This window comes from Coregonus lavaretus, assembly GCF_964263955.1.
Source record: "Coregonus lavaretus genome assembly, chromosome: 13".
Lineage (NCBI taxonomy): Eukaryota > Metazoa > Chordata > Actinopteri > Salmoniformes > Salmonidae > Coregonus > Coregonus lavaretus.
This window is the reverse complement of record NC_140000.1, coordinates 23,258,635-23,280,978: the sequence shown is the minus strand read 5'-3', so window position 1 is coordinate 23,280,978 and position 22,344 is coordinate 23,258,635. Positions and strand designations below refer to the sequence as shown.

Here is a 22,344-nt window from a genome sequence, read left to right as displayed (position 1 = left end):
TTGCATTGTGTTGACTACCATGACGTTATGTTGCCTAGCGTAGCATGACATTGGGCTATTGTTGGGCAGCTCTGTCTCTAATTAGGATGTCCTGCGATTCGTTGCCTTGCAGTGTGTAGCCTATAGTCTTGGACTGTGCTTCTTTGTCCAGAACTGAAATAGGTTACTTCAGTTGAGCTGCGTTATGCTGACTTGGACAGCAAGACTGTTACTGATGTGTGCTATGCTTAGCTGTAGTTGCAGTATTCTGAAGCTCAGGAGGAACTGGGTAAATGGGCTTGATTTCGCTCCATTCCTCCGCCAGACAATCCCGGCCTCCTCAGACGTAGCTGTGCAGTTATGTAATGAGCTAGTGGGCTCAGCTTCAGTCAGTAACCAGATTACAGTGCACTGCAAATAGGGAAGGTAAAGGACAAGCATGACTCCACACCTTTGTTCGTCTTCCTCTAGTTGTGAAGTGTTTGTACTCTTTGTTTAGTCACTTTATGGTCTCTTAATCCTATTTCTGACTGATCCCAGGTACATTTGACTTGCTGAGAATGAGGGACTACTAGTACATAACAAGGAAGGCTTGGGGCTATTGCACTCTTATAAGATTTGGTCCTTTCTTTAAAGCTGTGCTTAACCAGAATTATTTCAGTGATTAGGCTAGCCTTATCTGCAATACAGGTTTTCCACGTACTGTAGTAGCTTATCTGGTTATAGTCGACAGTCTAGTATGTAACTTCATAAAGTTAATAAATCAGTCAAACCAAATGGCTTAAGCTATTGTTCCAGCCTTTTTTGGCCATCTCTGAGCTGCTGTGCCTAGGACTACTGTGCAACTTCCTAACCCCTCTCCACCTTTCCTCCAGCCCAGAGGTACAGGCCTACCGCTGGGCCACAGTTATCATCACTGACACAACTCACACAGCCTTGCCCATTTCGGTTGTCTTATCAGCCCTTCTATATCATCACATATGATTTTTGCAGTGGTGAGAGGGTGTTACACACTCACTGAGATCAGAGGGGAACTTTGTGATTAAACTAAAATAGAACTGACACATTTAGAGATGTGGTCATCCATCATCTTGTCCTGACTGAGCATGAAATGGAAATAGAACAACTCAATTGTCAATCTTTGGAAAAGATGACAACGGAACAATATAATTGTAAAGCCTGTTGAGTATCTGTGTTTCTTCAGGTACAGTGGCTAGCCGTACCGTTTTCATATTGGGCCTCAGGCTCTAGATGCTCTCCCTCTCCACTGTAAAGTGAGGTTCATGTTTCACATGATGAATGACTTAGTGGGCCAAACATGAAATGGCGTGTCCTTCTGCCGTGCACTAGTGACAGCCAACAACCCTGCTCCCCCTTCACTGGAAGTGCAGATAAGTCTCATTTTGTAAGGATGCATAGAGGGCTCACTCTTTAGCGACCTGGGACAATATTAAAAAATGTCAGTAGCTCCCAATTTCAATGACTTAAAAACCTCAAACGAACTATAGATTGTAAAAATGCATATACAAATATTGAAAGCATTTTTGAGACAACTAAAAGATGTGCAACATTTAAAATATTGTCCCATTTACATTGTGTAATCTATTGACGGTGCCTAACTAGCCCCGGAGATAGGCTATCCAATGTCAAACCAACTTTGCCACAGTCGCACACCAGCCTATTCATTGGCGAAATAAGTTGGCTAGCACTAACTAGCCTAGGCAACTTCAAGACACAAGACCTGATTAGACTGTTTCAAGTTATGTACAAACACTTGCCACGTGGGAACACACCCACATTAAACCAACCCCCCAAGACAATTCTATTTTTGCTTCAGTCATGGCTGCTGCATTTGTCGACCAAGCCGAAAAACAAGGCCAAATCAGGAAGTTCAACCCCCTTTAATAGTAGCCTCCAAAATGGGGTCTATTTGCTTCACGAGGTTCTGAGTACAGCTGTGTAAAGTGTTCGCGGAGGTCACGAAAATTCTGAAATATCGGTAATTCCAGACCTGTGCATCTATCTTAGCAGTAGGCCTACCTGTTTATGACTGACTTGTGGACTTGATACTCCCCCTGTGCACTACCACAGGCAATGCAGATTTATCATGAAAGAGTGCCTGGTACAGCTGGACCTAATTTCTTGTCCAGGCTTGATGGAAGTGTTGTGGAAAATAACCACTATACTTTATTACAAATAAGGTCTTACAGAGTTTTTGTTGCATCAAGAAATGACTTTATTAAAGTTTTCAACAAAGCCGATACCATTCTGCAGAGGGGCACACATCCTTAGGGTCTCCCTCCATCTTATATAGTCCTCTTCAGTTTTCCCGCTCTTTTATTGCTCCGCCCACTTCCTTTGTCTCTGAGAGCGGCTCAACTTTCATTAAGTTCAGAGTACTACAATCAATCAATCAATCCTTATCTTGCAAAAACACTAATGTTTAGTTTAAACTCTGTTCAACCCTGGCTCTTTTCACTGTGTTTGAAGACAAAAACAAACGGACCAATTCAGTTAGCCACAAAGAATGGTAACTATATGTTCATGATTAACTCAATTTTATCTGATAATCCATAAAAAATACACATCAGAAGTTGGTGGAGCAAGATATCTTGTAGGCCTAGATAGGCAAGGTTTTCTAAGTGGTGGGCCTATAATGGAGCAAGTGCAAAAAACACATCTAAATCTTGGTGTAGGCCTACTTAAGTAATGTAGGTCATATTGAGTGAGACAATGAGACATGACAAAGCATTTGCAGCAGTCCAGCCCTTAATAAGTAGGCTGTAGCCTAGTCTTTCTCTGTCTTGTTGTGCTAAACATTTATCTCAGGCTAGATCAATTTCTATCAATCTGATTCAGTTTAAAGCAGTGGTTCTATAGACCTATTCCTGTTCAGAATGATATCACTAGTATTCTTCTGTGGCTCTCTCAGCTGCTGTGGTTGCAGCTCTCTGGTTTTAGCTGGCTCACAACCCAGGTTCTGTAGCTGTGTGTTAGACCAACATGGCCCCAAACTACTTGTCAAGGAGGCCTCTGCTGTTTCAGTGACTAAAAATTTAGTGTCCGGATTTCAGGCCATGCCCCTTTTGGGTCCAATTTGTAATTTAAACTGTGGCAGGCAGCACTATCTTTTTTTTCAATCTTCAATTGATTCAGTGTTTGATTTTTAGGTTTCTACTAGTCTCTTGTGGCAACAAAAAACGTTAATGTCTGTTAGGAGACTGCGATATGACGGATAGTGTGGAACAATTATTCCGGTGCGCTGGTTTTGTGTCACTGTTTATTTGGGCGAATCACCATTTTTGAGGGGGTGCACCTACACCTGACCATGCATTCTTTTGAATTTCTGAACTGGAGGGGATATTTGGCCCATAGACTTTTGAGAGAGAGAGAGACCCAGTGAGAGAGAGAGAGACCCAGTGAGAGAGAGAGATACCCAGTGAGAGAGAGAGAGACCCAGTGAGAGAGAGAGAGAGACCCAGTGAGAGAGAGAGAGAGACCCAGTGAGAGAGAGAGAGAGACCCAGTGAGAGAGAGAGAGAGACCCAGTGAGAGAGAGAGAGACCCAGTGAGAGAGAGAGGGAGACCCAGTGAGTGAGAGAGAGAGACCCAGTGAGTGAGAGAGAGAGACCCAGTGAGTGAGAGAGAGAGACCCAGTGAGTGAGAGAGAGAGACCCAGTGAGTGAGAGAGAGAGACCCAGTGAGTGAGAGAGAGAGACCCAGTGAGTGAGAGAGAGAGACCCAGTGAGTGAGAGAGAGAGACCCAGTGAGTGAGAGAGAGAGACCCAGTGAGTGAGAGAGAGAGACCCAGTGAGTGAGAGAGAGAGACCCAGTGAGTGAGAGAGAGACCCAGTGAGTGAGAGAGAGAGACCCAGTGAGTGAGAGAGAGAGACCCAGTGAGTGAGAGAGAGACCCAGTGAGTGAGAGAGAGAGACCCAGTGAGTGAGAGAGAGAGACCCAGTGAGTGAGAGAGAGAGACCCAGTGAGTGAGAGAGAGAGACCCAGTGAGTGAGAGAGAGAGACCCAGTGAGTGAGAGAGAGACCCAGTGAGTGAGAGAGAGAGAGGGAGAGACCCAGTGAGTGAGTGAGAGAGAGGGAGAGACTCAGTGAGTGAGTGAGAGAGAGGGAGAGACCCAGTGAGAGAGGGAGAGACCCAGTGAGTGAGAGGGAGGGAGAGACCCAGTGAGTGAGTGAGAGAGAGAGACCCAGTGAGTGAGTGAGAGAGAGAGACCCAGTGAGTGAGTGAGAGAGAGAGACCCAGTGAGTGAGTGAGAGAGAGAGACCCAGTGAGTGAGAGAGAGAGAGACCCAGTGAGTGAGAGAGAGAGAGACCCAGCGAGTGAGACCCAGTGAGTGAGAGAGAGTGAGACCCAGTGAGTGAGACAGAGTGAGACCCAGTGAGTGTTTGATTTTTAGGTTTCTACTAGTCTCTTGTGACAACAAAACTTTAATGTCTGTTAGGAGACTGCGATATGACGGATAGTGTGGAACAATTATTCCGGTGCGCTGGTTTTGTGTCACTGTTTACTTGGACGAATCACCGTTTTTGAGGGGGTGCACCTACACCTGACCATGCATTCTTTTGAATTTCTGAACTGGAGGGAATATTTGGCCCATAGACTTTCGAGAGAGAGAGAGACCCAGTGAGAGAGGGAGAGACCCAGTGAGAGACCCAGTGAGAAAGGGAGAGACCCAGTGAGAGAGGGAGAGACCCAGTGAGAGAGGGAGAGACCCAGTGAGAGAGGGAGAGACCCAGTGAGAGAGGGAGAGACCCAGTGAGAGAGAGAGAGAGGGAGAGACCCAGTGAGTGAGAGGGAGAGACCCAGTGAGTGAGAGAGAGGGAGAGACCCAGTGAGTGAGAGAGAGGGAGAGACCCAGTGAGTGAGAGAGAGGGAGAGACCCAGTAGTGAGAGAGAGGGAGAGACCCAGTGAGTGAGAGAGAGGGAGAGACCCAGTGAGTGAGAGAGAGGGAGAGACCCAGTGAGTGAGAGAGGGAGAGACCCAGTGAGTGAGTGTGAGAGAGGGAGAGACCCAGTGAGTGAGTGAGAGAGAGGGAGAGACCCAGTGAGAGAGGGAGAGACCCAGTGAGTGAGAGAGAGGGAGAGACCCAGTGAGTGAGAGAGAGGGAGAGACCCAGTGAGAGAGAGGGAGGGAGAGACCCAGTGAGTGAGTGAGAGAGAGAGACCCAGTGAGTGAGTGAGTGAGAGAGACCCAGTGAGTGAGAGAGACCCAGTGAGTGAGAGAGAGGGAGAGACCCGGTGAGTGAGAGAGAGACCCGGTGAGTGAGTGGGAGAGACCCGGTGAGTGAGTGAGTGAGAGAGATGGAGAGACCCGGTGAGTGAGTGAGAGAGAGAGAGAGGGAGAGACCCGGTGAGTGAGTGAGAGAGAGAGGGAGAGACCCGGTGAGTGAGTGAGTGAGAGAGAGAGAGGGAGAGACCCGGTGAGTGAGTGAGTGAGAGAGGGAGAGACCCGGTGAGTGAGTGAGAGAGAGGGAGAGACCCGGTGAGTGAGTGAGAGAGAGGGAGAGACCCGGTGAGTGAGTGAGTGAGTGAGTGAGAGAGAGGGAGAGACCCGGTGAGTGAGTGAGTGAGAGAGAGGGAGAGACCCGGTGAGTGAGAGAGAGGGAGAGACCCGGTGAGTGAGTGAGTGAGAGAGAGGGAGAGACCCGGTGAGTGAGTGAGAGAGAGGGAGAGACCCGGTGAGAGAGAGGGAGAGACCCGGTGAGAGAGAGGGAGAGACCCGGTGAGAGAGAGGGAGAGACCCGGTGAGAGAGAGGGAGAGACCCGGTGAGAGAGAGGGAGAGACCCGGTGAGAGAGAGGGAGAGACCCGGTGAGAGAGAGGGAGAGACCCGGTGAGAGAGAGGGAGAGACCCGGTGAGAGAGAGAGAGACACCCGGTGAGAGAGAGAGAGAGACCCAGTGAGAGAGAGAGAGAGACCCAGTGAGAGAGAGACCCAGTGAGAGAGAGAGACTCAGTGAGAGAGAGAGAGACTCCGTGAGAGAGAGACTCCGTGAGAGAGAGACTCCGTGAGAGAGAGACTCCGTGAGTGAGAGAGAGACTCCATGAGAGAGAGAGAGACTCCGTGAGTGAGAGAGAGACCCAGAGTGAGAGACCAAACAGGATCCGCTACTCGCACTAGTCCAACATCTCCCCGTCCTCCACCCAGAACCTAATCGAGTAGCTGGCCAGAGGCCAGCACTCACGTGAGATCTGGTTCTGGGTTGCTGACATTAGCTTTCTACTAACGCATCTCTCGTTTCCCCTAAATCACTTGCAGTAGGCCTAATCCTCACATGCTTAAATTAGACTTCTCTCACAGTCTCGTGGAAGTCTCTGTTTTGGTTAGCCTGCAGTTGTTTCACTGATGGAAGCCTATACTGTAATGGAGGCTGTGTCTGTCCATCCCTTGTTTACCTCCATGAATCTTCCACGGGCCCACACAATGGCTGCAGCAGACCGTGGTGACCTCTCCATGTCTGCTTCAGTGATCCAGGCTCGGCACCCCCGTGCTAGCAGCAGCTCCCATTATGTAACCTCTCAGACAAAAGCCTGGCCGGTCTGAGCACAAATCACTGACTGCTCTGTGCTGGCAGCAGGGCTATTATGCTAGTCAGGCCATCGCTTAGGTGTCTCTCTTACAAACCTAAACATGATGGAAACTATTTTCGGGAGATTAGTTAAAACCCCGGATCGCTTACATTACTGTCAATATTTGCGGACACAACATTAACATTAATTTGTTGTTGTCTTTGTCGATTTATCACAACCCCTAGCAGCAATTAACTAACCATTTACCAAAAAACTTGAGTTGGACCCTTCCCTAGTTTTGTGGTCCTCACCTCACCCCATTGTCAACCAGCAGGAACCCCTGCTGGTTGATGCGTCAGAAGCTGAGTTCGTCCACAGGAATGGCTGATGTTAGAGGCTGTGAATAACATTCCTTTCACTGGTCTGTTTGGGTACATTCTGTCCACAGAGCGACACATTATCAGCAGGCGTTGGCACTAGCTTGTCCGTTGATACGTCATTATTTGCAGGACTTAGTTCGCTTAACTCCCAGCAGTAGGTGTAAAAGTGTTTCTCACACTAATCAGGTCATAAAGTTATCTTCATGAGACACAGTAAAGTCAACACAACAAGAGGCTTTGCATCGAATCCAGGGCCTAGGGAGATATTGTGCGGCTGGCTTCTGCTTCTTTTACTAGTGTAAACACAAACCTACCACCAGAGGCAGAAGTACTTGTCCACTCAACACCTGTCTGTTTTGAATGTTGAGTATACACACCCCTTGCCAACAGATGTATAGTTTTGTTGAACGGTAGGCTGGCCCCTATCCACAGCTCCTAGCTGTGTGTGTTACAGCAGCTTTGGGGAAAAGACTAGTACAAGAGATATGAACATAGCCTTGATGTGTAGATGTGAACATCAGTGAATTGCTACACAGCAAGTGTGTTGGAGACCCTGCAGAGAGAGGGCTTTTTTGTGGCCGACTTTGGAACGAGGGCGCTGGTAATACTCTGGTTTAGAAATACCTTTTGTCCTTTTGCCTTTCTTCTCTTGCCTGCCGGTGTGTTGTTGGAAGGAGAGAGGGAGTGAGGGTAAGGGTGGGTCAAGAGAGGGATGGATGGGTGTAAAAAAAGACAACTCATGATTCATCCGGTGCGGTGGTGAAGAGTTCACTGAGTCAGAGCTGAGGCAGGAACAGAGGGTGGAGAAGCTGAGGCATGGGTGGGGCTAGATAACTGCAGGTAACAAGGACTGTAGTCCAGTCACAGCTTGAAGTACCTTTTTAATATCAAAACTTCAGTACCTCAAAGTCATAACATAAGATGAGGCGTGGAACATTTGACCATATAGGAGGATGGAAGGGAAATGGGGATTTAGACTCTGAATAAGATGTACGCTAGGTTACCAAAGGATTTTGAAGAACTGCTATAGGCAGTGTATGCGCAAAGAGAGCATAAATTCAATTCAGATATCTACACTGAACAAAAATATAAACGCAACATGCAACAATTTCAAAGATTTTACCGAGTTACAGTTCATATAAGGAAATCAGTCAATTTAAATAAATACATTTGGCCCTAATCTATGGATTTCACATGACTGGGCAGGGGTGCAGCCATGTGTGGGCCTTGGAGGGCATAGGCCCACCCACTTGGCAACCAGGCCCACCCACTGGGGCGCTAGGCCTAGCCAATCAGAATGAGTTTTTCCCCACAAAATGGCATTATTACAGACAGAAATACTCCTCAGCACACCCCCCACCCCCACCCACCCTCCGACGATCCCGCAGGTGAAGAAGCCAAATGTGGAGGTCCTGGGCTGACGTGGTTACATGTGGTCTGCTGTTGTGAGGCCGGTTGGACATACTGCCAAATTCTCTAAAACGACATTGGAGGCAGCTTATGGTAGAGAAATTAATATTCAATTATCTGGCAACAGCTCTGGTGGACATTCCTGCAGTCAGCATGCCAATTGCACGCTCCCTCAAAACTTGAGACATCTGTGACATTATGTTGTTCTTGATATGCCACACCTGTCAGGTGGATGGATTATATTGGCTAAGGAAAAATGCTCACAAAGAGGGATGTAAACAAATTTGTGCACAAAATCTGAGAGAAAGAAGGTTTTTGTATGGAACATTCTGGGATTTTTTTTTATTTCAGCTCATGGGACCAACAGTTTACATGTTGCGTTTATATTTTTATTCAGTGTATTATAGGTCACATATTGGCACAGTGCTACAGCCAAACACTAGGCTACCTTATGGACTGAGATATTGACACTAGAAGCCTATCTTATTTCTGTTAGGGATATTTCCAGTCATCCTTGCACTTGCATCAATTGATCTCTGCATCTCTCCTTTCAATAGCCCATCTGTAGAAAATGTATTGTTCCCCAGTCTCGATGGGGGTCATCATTGCTATTTGCTACACTGAAAACCTATCACTGTTACCATAGTAACATGACATTTTGCCTGATCCAGCTATGCCTCTTTTCAATTATGTGCTTTCTGTTGCCCGTGGATTGCTGTAGTTTTGGACTTTTTCTAAACCTGGTCATTGTTTGAGTCCACCAGACCCTTTGTGTGTTGACTCTCTAAATCAGACATTGTGCACTGTAGTTTGGGACTGCATTGACTGAGTTATGTTTGAAGTCAGAATGGAATGGTTTCTTGAATGGAAGGCTCGGCTCCAACTGAAGGGGAGTTCAATAATGTCCTTGTGTAGAGCTTTTCTGTCTTATTATGTCTGGCCTTAAATGTTTGTCAACTTTATAATTGAGCGGTCACGTTTCCCTAATTCAATGCTTTACTTTTTGTAATGAGCATTTTTCTGTGATGCTTTTTGTAAAGCATTCTTTATTGCCCATCGTGATAGGAGTGACGGCCAGTTAAATGAATCTGCGGCTGTGCACTATAGCACCAGTAAAGATTTGCTATTAGGAGTGTGCTGTCTAGGTAGAGAACAGCCTAGAGACCCATCTGCATCATCCCAACATGTTATCTTTCTGCTGGAATTCAATGCAAATTTAGAACACCTTTGTTTAATTTGCTCAACGGCTGTGTGAGTAGCCTACCACAACAGTGGTCATGGGTGAGTGAGACGTGACCAGGAAGAGGGGTCAACAAGAAAATTATTTTCCACAGAGATGTTGCCCTTTACCAAAACAGGCTTACACATGGGTACTATGAAAGGGTCAATGGGGTTATTGTGTTCTGTCTTTTTCGTGTGTGTTAGTTGTCAGGATTCAAGTGTGTTAAATGTAATATTTTTTCCTGGACCTATAACGTTACATTCCACAGTACCTGCCTGCTGTACAAACGGATCATAGTTTGATGCCAATTCAGGTTTACATTTTCATCCGTTTTGCTTCTTTCTGACTCTCTTTAGGTGTGTCTGGACGTGTAAGGCAAGTTGAAGAGCCCCTCTCCCCCTTCCCCTTGGTCCAGTGGTCTTGTCGGGGAGGGTGGATCCCCTGTGTTTTTTCTGCCCTGACGCCCCCCGCCGCCCTGTAAATTCATGATCACATGACCTTGGATATGGACGCAGTCCTGTCCGACTTTGTCCGTTCCACTGGAGCCGAACCAGGACTAGCCAGAGATCTGCTAGAGGGTGAGTTGCAAGGCATTCTGGGATCAAATAGATGGTTTTATTGTCAACTGCTAGTGAGATGCATACATTGAGCAGTGCACCTCTCCAGTTAGAGCTGTTGGTTAGGTAAGCCATCATATAAAAGGAAGAAGGTAAATCCAGAAGAGACTGAACTCTTGTTGCCTAGCAGCAGCACAAGTTGCAGATAAGAATATGGGTTAAAAATGTAATGCACTGCAGTAGCTATACGTGCTCAACATTCTAATATTTACTCAAGCAACGGAATGTGTCAGTGGCCTTTACATAAGATAACAGTCACTATGGCTCTGTTGACATATGGTAACTATTTAAACTCATGAGTGTTGAGCGGATCTGAATGTTATAGAATCAGTTGCCTTTTTTGGTCAGGTTTGACTTGTTGTCCTCCCATTTGCAGGGAAGAACTGGGATCTCACCGCCGCCCTCAGCGACTTTGAACAGCTGCGACAAGTGCACGCTGGGAACCTGTCGTACTCTTTTGCTGAGGGGAGGACGTACCCAGCCCCGGAGAAGGAGATGGCCAGGGTGGGGCGGCCCCTTCTTCACCGTCAAGATGAGGTGCTGCAAGGTGAGAACAATGGCAAGTAAAACATATTTTTGGCATAACGTCACTTACTCACAACCACTTATCTGTTGTTGTCCTCCTGTTCTCCTCATTGTGATAAACTAGAACCCTCTCTCCTTTTTTTGTTTTGTTAGTTCACTTTGTCTTTTTTTGTCAATTCTCTCAAGTCAGCCTTTTTTCCCTTGTCCAATTTCTCTTTCCCACCCCTTCACACAACTAACCTAAACTCATCTTTCTCTTTTGTGATACCTCCCTCCGCAGCCACAGAGAAGCGTCTATCGAGAGGTATCTCCCATGCCAGCTCTACCATTGTGTCCCTGGCGCGGTCACACGTCTCCAGTACGGGCAGCAGTAGTAGTGAGCCCCTTCTGGACACGCCTCTGTGCACGTTCCAGCTGCCGGACCTCACCGTGTACCGGGACGACTTCCGCGGCTTCATCGAGAGGGACCTCATCGAGCAATCTATGATGGTGGCCTTGGAGCACGCTGGTGAGTTTAACTGCACGGATCCCACTGCTGCCACCAATTACAAATAAATGTCTTTATTCACTTCTGAGGCAATCTTGTTAATTGTGTTCTGTAGATGACCGTCTACACCATAGTTTCTCAGTACGACACGTGCGTGCTGAATTGTTTTTAGTGTGAATGAAACCGCGAGTGACTGTTCTGTTTACGTTAAGGCCGACTCAATTGGTGGACACGGGTGGGACCTAACTGTCAGAGTCTATTGCCACTGGCGACGAGTGGGGACGGAAACTGCCTGTTACATGCAGCATCATTGGGTGAGTGTCATAGCCTTTCAAACAAGATCCAAATCTAACGTGTAAGGTCATACTCTGCTATATCAATCAATGATGAGAGCTTCATTGTTAGCTAAAGTAAGCCCTTGACTAATTGCGGTACACATTATAGCTAAGCGGCAGTGTCCTGCTGAAGAGGCTTAGCCCAGAGCAATTAACTGGGAGCCAAATGATTTGTGAGCATTGTAGCTAAAATGCCTTGTAATCCATCCTTAGAAATGGGGCTTTATTAGTGATATTCCTGAAGCTGAGGCCCATAATTTCACCGTAGGCTAATTAGGAACATAACTCATACATCAAACAACTTGCCTTTGTGCCCAGAGTAAGGTTTGGATGTAACCACTGGTTTTTCTTTCTTTGGGATGGTGGTGTTAATACTATGTGCCTGTACGGCCTTGCAGGTATGTGGGGCTTTCATGACCGTGACCTGATGCTGCGGAAGTCTCTGTATGCACTGATGGACCACGGCCAGGAGAGGGAGTCGCTGAGACGCAGGTGGAGGTGGCAGCAGACCCTGCAGAACAAAGAGGTGGGGGATTCACTAGGGATGGATCCATGTGAAACTTAGTCCAAGGGATTGTTTACAGTCCAAACTTCCATTTCAGTGCATTGAATTGTGTGTGTGTGTCTCTCCACAGTCTGGTCTGGTGTACACGGAAGAGGAGTGGCAGAAGGAGTGGAATGAGCTGCTAAAACTGGCCTCCAGTGAACCTAGGATACACTACAGCACCAATGGCAGCAATGGGTAAGACCTGCCTGCGACGGGACAAAACGGGGACTGTTGACTAGCAATGAACTGCTATTAAAGGGATTTTGGCAATGAAGCCATTTATCTACTTCCCAGAGCCAGATGAACTTGTGGATACCATTGTTATCTCTGCTTCCAGTATGACGGAAGTTAGAGGTAGTTGTGTGAGCCAATGCTAACTAGCGTCAGTACAGTGATTGAAAGTTTACAGGAACAGCTAGCATGCTTGCTGTTCCCATAGACTTCCAGTAATTGTGCTAACGCTAGTTAGCAGTTGCGCTATCGCTAGTTAGCAACTTCCTTCAAACTGCACGCAGAGACAGAAATTTGACGCATTATTTATGTTAAGTATGTATACTATTATATTAAGTTTGATGCGTGCCACATGCAGGCCCTTCACAACCTCTGTTTTGGATCAAAGACTATTAAAGATAGCAAGAGGAAAATGTTAGATAGTGGCTACCTGAGTCACTTTCTGCGTGTTTCCTGGTCTGACCCAGTTTGTTTCTTATGTGCAGGACGGAGTCATCAGAGGAGCCTGTGTACGAGAGTCTGGAGGAGTTTCACGTGTTCGTCCTGGCCCATGTCCTGAGGAGGCCCATAGTAGTGGTGGCAGACACCATGCTCAGAGACTCTGGAGGAGAGGGTAAGACAGCACATTTTGATATTACCATTTGGCTGCCTTACATCCATAAGCTGTGCTTTATGAACTTCAGTGTTGTAATGGATTGTGATGTTTTATGCTAAACGGTATTCTCCTCCTTCCCTCACCAGCTTTTGCCCCCATCCCATTCGGAGGGATCTATCTGCCCCTGGAGGTGCCAGCTGCCAAGTGCCATCGCTCGCCCTTAGTACTGGCGTACGACCAGGCCCACTTCTCTGCCCTCGTCTCCATGGAGCAGAAGGACGGCTCCAAAGAGCAAGGTAATGTTACGCATCAATCATCATCATCCTCTTAACTACCTATTACAACACGCCGACACGTCTCATAGTGAAGTGGAACACTTGCATAGACTAGACCTCACGAAAGTGGAGACTAGACCTCACCAAAAACGATTATTTTCGACAGTCAGTATTTTTCTACAACAAAAAAGTCTGAGATTAGGGGTACCTGTGACATCTTAGATTTCTTGGTTGGGTTTTGATTTCAAGTAATTCGCTTGACTGACACGGGTGTTTGTTCGTAAAATAACACTCACTTGACGCTCCTACTGAAGAGTAGCATTCTGATCTCACAACATCAGTCAAACACTGAAGCTAAAGTTGGCTAGCTTGCTAGCTACTTCCAGACACAAAAGAAAGAATACCTCCCTTTTTACCATTTTACTCACCCTAGAAGAGCTAGTTAGACTGTTCTCTTATCTAGAAGGGTTAGTGACTAACTGTCCTACTGGCAACAATTGAATTACGTTCTTTAGCCAATCTTTACTGAAACATGTAAAAACTGGGTGTACATCATTCGTAAATTCATCAATTATTCTGCACTCTGGGACTCTCAAACCAGAGTACTAATATCAGAGTAGATTGCCAGTGTTTACGAACTCACCCCACGTGCGACAACACACACAATAATCACCTACATCAAAGTACGCCTCCAAGACACATCTAGTCTTTTCAGTTGCATTTCTTAATGAGGCATAGGAAAGCCGAGGCGAAATTGGCTGTTACAGTCCCTCTTTTTAATTAGTACTTTGCATCAGTCTAATGACAATTGCTGGATGAAAAAATTCCATTAATTTTACTTTGAACGAATTTGCTCCCTCTCCCCCACAGTTGTGATCCCTCTCACTGACTCAGAACACAAAATGCTGCCTGTACACTTTGCAGTGGACCCTGGGAAGGACTGGGAATGGGGCAAGGATGATATGGACAATGTCATGTTGGCAAGGTATGACCTGAATCATTGCGCTTGAACATCAAATTGGGTCTTTATTACCCCCTCCAAAAACACACACACACACACACATACAGTCACTATGGCCTCGTAGGTCCTAGTATCTGTGGTGGTTAGGGATTGACCCCTGCTCCAGATTAGAGAAACGCTTATCAGTGAGAGTTAGATTAGCACTAAATGCCTTCTATAATTGGAATAGAGGAGAATACAGGAATAGCCTGAAATAAATATAACTGGATATTTATTCCACTGGATTAAGATTTGCTGTTGTGTTTCAACTGGAATGGTGTACAAAAATAACTTCTATGGAATAAATACAGTGCCTTCAGAAAGTATTCACACCCCTTTACTTTTTTCGGAAGGCACTGTACGTAGTTGGTGGGAAAATTGATTTTAGAAACATTTGTATGGGAGAATTTGAGTTTCAGCTCTACACAACTATGCATTCATGTTGGCTACATTTCTGGCACAGTAAATCATTTATGCATTATTAAAGGTTACATCGTTTCAAGTGAGCCATTTGGGGCTCAAGACTTGGAACAGATGACACTCCATTAGCCTAGTTTGAATAACCGTCATGTTACCAGACATCACTTATATTTACATTACATTTACATTTTAGTCATTTAGCAGACGCTCTTATCCAGAGCATACATTTTTCATACGGGCCCCCCGTGGGAAACGAAACTTATGTAGCCTAGTTCTTATTTCTCCTTCTCTAAATGATGCATGTAATATTCTGGGAAGCAGCCTTTTCTCTAACCGTTTCACCCAACATGGTGTTACTGTTAGGGGCATGACGAGGCGATTTCACCCTCCGTTGAACTTTGACCTGTCTGTCTCCCTCCCTCAGTGTGACCCTGTCCCTGGAGGCGAAACTCCAGCTGCTACACAGCTACATGACTGTCACCTGGCTGCCCCTGCCCTGTGAGGTACAGGTTAACCTCCTTACTATCATCTTTTATGTTCTCATTCACTAAGGGTGAATCCTAACTCCTAACACATTTTCACTAAGTCATGCATTGATGTCAATGGGAGACTAAGTGAACATTTGAGTTAAGTGGCGGTTTGGATTCAGCCCTCGTTGCAGATCATTTTGTAACAGTAGCATACCTGAACACCCCCCTCCAAATTGTTTCTGAATGTAAAGCTTACATCAAATGCTACTTACTTGGTTATGTTTTTAGCATGTTGTAATGGATGGTTAAATTGAAATGAACACAGACTATTTGAGAGATGTTAAATGTAGATAAGCTATATACAGTGTTAAGTGTTACATAACTGTGTGGGTTTCTGTTATTAGGTGGGTCGTATTTTTCTGTTTTGATCTGGTCGGTAATTATTCCCTTCCTGCTGCACAAACCCCATGTGAAAACAAACCACACATAAAATGACGTCACACTAAATGGTTTGAATGGCCTTTTTGTGCGTTCCAATCTAATGCCGGGGAGTTAGAAAGGATATCAAGCTCATGGCAATTTCACCGTTGACCTCTAGTGAGAGGTAGCAATAGAATAATCTCTGTTGGAGTTCTGTGAGGTTTTCTAAGACTTTCCCAAAAAAAAAAACAAGGACGTTGGTGTTACCTTTAGCTCTTCGGTGGTCACAGTTATGGGGCTTGGCAGAGAGGACCGTTTTTATAACTGTCCATTGTGTGAACTAGAGTGATGCATCATCATTGTCTTCATTCTAGGTCACACCATCTCCAATTATAGCATGTATATTTTCCAAATGAATTGAAAGAAATGACAGAGAAGCTTTCTGAACTGAATCATCTGTACGTTTCACTCCTGTGCTTAATCTCTGTTGCTCTCTGCATCACTCACACCCCCTCCCCTTTTCATCTTTATTTATCTTCCCTATAATTCATAATCGGTGTGTCTGTTCTTTCAGCAGGCACCTTTGGCCCAGCCCGAGTCCCCCACCGCCTCTGCAGGAGAGGATGCCCGCACCCCTCCCGACTCAGGAGAATCTGACAAGGAGTCAGTCAGCAGCAGCTCCAATGGCAACGGTGATGCGATGACGACAGCAGGGTCGGCCAGCGCAGGTGGAGGTGCGTCGGCTAAGAACAGCTCCTCCTCCTCCAGCTCGTCCAGTAACAGCTCGGCGGCGACGGGGGAAAAGGAGAAGATCAAGAAGGAGAAAGACAAAGACAAGAAGAGGGCTGACTCTGTGGCCAACAAGCTGGGCAGCTTCGGCAAGAGCCTGGGCAGCAAGCTGAAAAAGAACGTGGGCGGGCTGATGACCGGGAAGAATGCAGGAGGAGGCGGGGCTAAGCAAGAGGGCACAGAGAAGAAGAAAAGCTCTCTGAGGGGGCGGAAGGGCAGCAAGGACAGCTCACCTTCGGCCCACGCCTCCGAGGACTCTGGGAAGGGCTCTCCGTCATCGGGCAGCGAGCGTCAGAATGGCACGGGCGGCGGCAGCAGCGGCGGAAGCAGCGAGAGTGACCCGTATAAGTACAGCGCTGACGTGAAGGCGAGCCTGAGCATCCTGCGGGCGGCCATGCAGGGCGAGAGGAAGTTCATCTTCGCTGGCCTGCTCACCACCAGCAACCGCCAGCCCTTCCAGGAGGAGATGATCCAGCGCTACCTGTCTGACGCTGAGGAGCGCTTCCGGGTCGAGCAGGAGCAGCAGCGGAGAGAGGCAGAGCGGAAAGGAAGCACCAACGGCATCCAGCAGCCCAAGAAGGAGGCATCGACGGGCACAGAGGTGGGCTACCGCACCTATGAACCGAAAGAGGAGCCAGCTGAGAGCTCACCGCCCACCTTCAGCCACCTCAAGTCGTCCTCATTCAGCCCCTCACTCTACTCCGGCGTGGTGCCCATCCCCCGGCCAACCTTCATGGACCAGTCGTCCTCCCCGGCCCCCGCCCCGCTCACTCAGCACCCGCACATGCACGGCTACATGGAGACGCGGCGCCAGCTGGCAGGCGGCTCCCCAGCATTGTCCTATCCCGGCCTGCCCTCCTACGCCACCCTCCCCCGCCACTGCCCCATGGCGCAGGGCCCCCCTCACCCCCAGTACCACCCCCCGCAGGCACCGGCACCCCTCAGCCCCTCTCGCGTCATCCCCTCTTTCTCCCCCTCGTACCTCCCCGAGCACGACCCTCCAGACTACCCCACCTCGGTGCCTGTAGGTGGGTGCTACACTAACGGATTCCGGGATGTGCACTCCGGCCTGGATGTTCCTCGCAGCGGGCCTCTCCCGGTCAGGCACTACTCCTTGGGTAGCGCCGGAGGCCTGTCCTGCCTCCAGTCCAGCCGCTGCCGGACACCCAGCTGCAACTACTACGGACACCCCGAGACGGGCAACTACTGCTCTTGCTGCTACCGTGAGGAGCTGAAGAGGAGGGAGACGGAGCCGGCCATCCACAGGTTCTGAATGGACGGACTGACCAGAACTGGCTTTGTGGCCACCAACCACAAGGAAACTGATGGATGAGGTTTCCTGCTATAGGACGATACAGAGCCTGGCCCTCTCCCTCCCTCTCATCGCAACACTTCTTTCTCTAAAGGCAACACTGTGTGTGGAGAGTCCTGGACAGGATCAGTACAGTGACTTCAGAGACTGGAGTGAAGGGGGTTGTGGCTGGAGGCCGCTGCGGCGAGCGTTAGACAATAGGACTGTGCACTTCTGTTACATTTGCTGTGGCTCTTATGCAGGCGCTGGGTGTGTGTGTGTGTGTGTGAACTGCAGGCTCTCCTCCGCTTTGTCCCCTTGTCGCCTCGCATCTGTCTCCTCCTGGTGGAGAGAATGTATACGGCAGGCGATACACGCACACTTACATTCACATTACACACAAACTAACACTACACAAGCACAACCAGAAACGTCTTGATTATCACTCCACTCCATATGTGGAGACGAGCTGTATTTGGCCCTGTAAATTGGTGGTATTTTAAAATATGAGTCAGCCCTTCAATGTCTTGTTAGTCTATTCAACCAGAGGGTTAAAGATGTATGCAGACGGACTAGCCTAGGGCATTACTGTTACTGGGTGCTCATGTTTGACTTGGGAATGAACAGAGCTCTTTCCTGATGAGTAGTTGGGCTTATTTTGCGTTGGTCCTCGCTCTTGTAATGCAAATTGAAACTACAGTATTATGTTACAGTAGTTGCTGTTCTGTGGGCTGCTATGGTGCTGCTAACGTTCCAGAATGCAACAGACCCCCTCTATACAAGTTCATCTCAAATATAAACAGGCAAAACAGATAGCCCTATCCACCGTTAAGATGCCTTTTATGGCAAAGTAGCCATCCAATCTAAATTCACCATTGTGTCCAAACCATATTGTGTCCAGATGTCAGTCAAGTACATTTTAAAACTTCTACCATTTTTAGCCGTCTCCCAGTATCAATTATAGAACAAACACGGCGGAGTACTGTGGTAGATATTCCAAATGGCTAATATACAGTATTTAATAAGGTTGCTAGAATCTTACTGTTCCTGACTTGTCTTCGTCTTTCTATATTCATCATGAAAATGAGGCATTTCAATAATATGCTGGTACATTTAGGGTCATCCAACACTACTAAACCGGCATTCAGAACACAAACTCCCCTCGCATTTTCAGCTCAAGACCTCAAGGTAATCAGTACATGCTAAACTGATGAACGTTCACATTTTGTTTGAAAAAGACACTGTCCATTGGAACATTGTCCACTGACATTGTAACTGTCAATTAGTCTCTGCTTCTCTTGTGGCTGAGAAAGGTAACAGGTATTTTATGGAATCTCGTCCATAGGGCTGTGTTACTTTGGTCTAAATATTGTTACTTTTCGTGAATACCTACTTATGGCAAACCCCAAATTCCTGACATGGACACCCCATTGATATGATTCATAAGAAGTTGGATTGTTTAACCCACCCCCCCCCCCCCCCCCCCTCAAGTCCTATTGAGGGCATTGTGTTGATTCCAAACAAGTGACTGAACCCTGTCGCTTAACCTCTTTCTGCACAAATTCAAGCACTTTCCTAATGTCCATACACATTTTATTACCGTTTTGAAGGTATCTGACTGTTATGTTGTCCTTAGGTCATGTCAGAACTGTAGACACTGCCACCTCTACTTGCGGGAGGGCAGATGCATGGGCTAGAACCCCTTCTCTAAGGATACAGTTACCGTGGGTATAGCTTTTTGGTGCCAGTGTTGCGGTTTAACTCTATTTCCTAGTTGCCTTTTTCAGTCTCTTGTTCTTGTGGCATTACAATCTTGTTTGTATGTTTTACAAAATGTGCATCAGGTGTACAATACTCGTTTTTGCTGCAGTTTCTCTTCTGGTATTTTTGTACCCTACTCAGTGTAAAGCCCCTGTTTTTAATTATTTTCATTTTTGCACCCAGACATGGAGTCATTGTTCGAAGATCATAACAAAGTGATTTAGAGATCCAATGTAAAAAATAAAAAAAAGATTCTGGAGATAAGGAACATATCACATTTTTTAGATACTGTCTTGGTCTTGTGTTACTCTCAATGATTTGCAGTTAGGAATTGATTGTTTTTCTCATCACCAATGTATAAACACTTTCTCATCCAAGCCGTGTTATTACCAATGAGCCATGCAGAATCATGCGAAAGACCAATCTTCCTGACTGTATCTTTATAAACAGCCATTCATTTTTTTCCCACTTGAAGCACAATGGCGAGAGAATATCTGTATGCAATTCACTGCCTTGCCCAATGGATGGCACTCTTGTATTTGTATTCAATGTTCCAGGAAGTTTCTATGCCCTATTTAACCAAAATTACAAAAGATAAAAATGTTCAAGGGTACAAAGATTAGAGTTTATTTAGTATATATTTTTTTTGCCAAGGGTATGAGGGACTCTTTATTTTTTTTATTTTTTTTTGGTCTTTTGAGAGGTAGTTCAAACAAGCGGCTCAAAAATATAGTCACCCTTCAAGGGATGCTCCATGACTTTGAGGTGGCATGTGCATCTTGAATTGGAACCAACCATTCCCCACAATACCATTATGCTATATCCCAAACAATATTTCTGTGTGACGTGTGGTGCGCGCATGTGTTGATTGTGCGCTTATGCTGTATGAAACCATTTTGCAACAAAAAAATTGCAGCTCGTAAGGCACAAACAAGAGGTAATCTTTAATTGAAAGATGATGGCTAACTAAGAAATGGGTGTATGCGTGCTTTCTCCTCTCCTTCCAATGTAATAATATTAGCTTACATCAACAACTCCATTTTTTTAAAGGAATGGATGGCTTACAGAAAACATCTTGAACATTTGACTTACAAACATTTTTGTATAGAAAAATGACAGTGAGGTTGTATATGTTCATGTTATTTTTGTAAACCCAAAGTTTTACAGTGTTTTTAAAGATAATCTATATTGACGGATGCTAAAATGAGTGGAAGATAAGAGTCAGTATTCACCAGAATGGACATTTTGGCTGTCAAGGTTGATCACAAAAGAGCCTCGTAAACTCAAAGGTTTCTCATTAGCAAACTAGTTTCCTCATTGCTGACCTGACAAAATATGATTTGAGAATATATATTTATAGTAAGATTTTTTTCAGAAGTTTCCTTTTGGAATGTTTAGTTGAGACTTTTAGGATGTTCTTACTTATGTGGCTAATTGTTAAGCAGACTGGCTTTTGTTTGTTTGTTTTATTTGAATTTAGTGTGTTAATTTGTTTAATTTTTATCACCACCAATCCATGCAATGCTAACACATTATGGTAATGATTCAATACTTGATTGTTGGTGTTTTCAACCTATGCTCTTGCTGCAATCTGTTCCCTCTCTTGGAATAAGATGGCTTTGAATTTGTTTTACAAAGTAACTGACCCATTATTTTTATATTGTACATTTTCTCTCATTTCTATGGGACAGAATAGTCATCAGCAACATGAACATGGGATACTGTAGTTGCATGGGACTGAAACTGTTGCATGTAAATGACTATCCATTTAACCAAATTTGTGCATCATTTTGAGCTGATTTGGACTGTCCTGGTTTTCTGACCCGTTTTTATTTTAATTTTATCTTTTCATGTTTGGAGAGGAGAGGCTGTGACAGTACAATCTGGATGGAAAGAACATCAGATTATTTTTTTGCACTGTTTGAATAAATTCTCATTGTATTTCAACAACATGGTAGCGATCAAATGTTTTACTCTGTTTCTGGGGGGTTACAAGGTATTCCGGAGATGTAGAGAAAAGGGATTATGTCTGTTTTTAAATGTACTCGTTGGATGTACAATAATGTTGGATGAAAGGTGAGAATTGGTATTATCTTGAGGTAAGGATATAATTGTGATACCATTGATTCTAACCTCTCGTGGCTAGACTATGTAAACATAAATGGTACTACTGTAGTCCAGTACCTTTTATCGAGCATCTGACCAAATTACACAAGATTTTAGTTCTGGGTTAACTGAGATTACGATAACAGTGTACATCTATTCATCTACATCTGATGCCAGCCAGTTGATATAAATGTTCAAAACTATTGTATTATATTGTCCAATAATCAATTGTGTTGAAACACTCTAATCAACCAAGCGAGAGAGAGACTTAACAGCAAAAGCTGTTTTTACACATTAGAAACAACTTGTTATTACAGCATTACACATTAGAAGTAACTTTCACACAGATGCAGCCGACAGTGTCTGAGGCTGTTCTATGTATTAGAGAAATTGGAGACCCTTATGTAATATTGAATAGGTTCCCATGTGGTAGAAAGAGGTTTGGATTTATAGCTCGTTCACAAGGACACGGTATCCCGACCTGGCTGTTAGGACAGACCGACTGTACTTCATCCATTTAGAATTTCTATTTGCTCATCGGAAGGAATTTCTGCAGTGCATTCCAACTGGAATATTCTTCCAATAGCATCTGTCTGCATTACTGCAGTACTACCTTTCTACATTGTCAGTTCAGATGACAGAGCAGCCATACCTCAGACGCTCATCATTTATCAAAGGATCAACTGCAGGTACTGTATATCACTCATATCCATCACTTGCCTGTATTAAGACTAATAAGACTAACGCCTACAAATGTATGCCGTTTAGGCCTTTTATTTTGTAGGTAGTTGTATGCTGGTTGAAACTACTGCTAATTTATGTAGATTTCGAAATATAATTTTTTTTTTATCGCATCTGTGCTCTTTAAGCCTAGTCATCCTCATTGCATTGTCTTATGTTTACATCGTTGCTTCCATTCTTGTTTGAAATTCTCAAGGTAGGCAAGAAGTTGGAAACT

General features: G+C 45.6%; 1 protein-coding gene across 3 annotated transcripts in view; it reads left to right on the top strand.

The window, feature by feature from the left end:
- The window catches only part of LOC311140359 (OTU domain-containing protein 7B-like), a 30,225-nt gene extending 8,995 nt beyond the window's left edge, over nt 1-21,230 (top strand). The window contains exons 2-12 of one of the 3 annotated variants that reach the window (XM_084175386.1): nt 9,874-10,095; nt 10,511-10,693; nt 10,940-11,167; nt 11,359-11,460; nt 11,880-12,007; nt 12,117-12,223; nt 12,745-12,872; nt 13,001-13,150; nt 14,000-14,114; nt 14,974-15,052; nt 16,014-21,230. In XM_084175386.1, the coding sequence (XP_084031512.1) occupies nt 10,011-10,095; nt 10,511-10,693; nt 10,940-11,167; nt 11,359-11,460; nt 11,880-12,007; nt 12,117-12,223; nt 12,745-12,872; nt 13,001-13,150; nt 14,000-14,114; nt 14,974-15,052; nt 16,014-17,501 (2,793 nt within the window). In that variant the 5' untranslated portion in view covers nt 9,874-10,010 and the 3' untranslated portion in view covers nt 17,502-21,230. Of the gene's footprint in view, nt 1-9,873; nt 10,096-10,510; nt 10,694-10,939; nt 11,168-11,358; nt 11,461-11,879; nt 12,008-12,116; nt 12,224-12,744; nt 12,873-13,000; nt 13,151-13,999; nt 14,115-14,973; nt 15,053-16,013 lie in introns of those variants that run through there. The other 2 variants (XM_084175387.1, XM_084175385.1) reach the window with 2 other exon arrangements.
- Nucleotides 21,231-22,344: the final 1,114 nt, after the last annotated feature.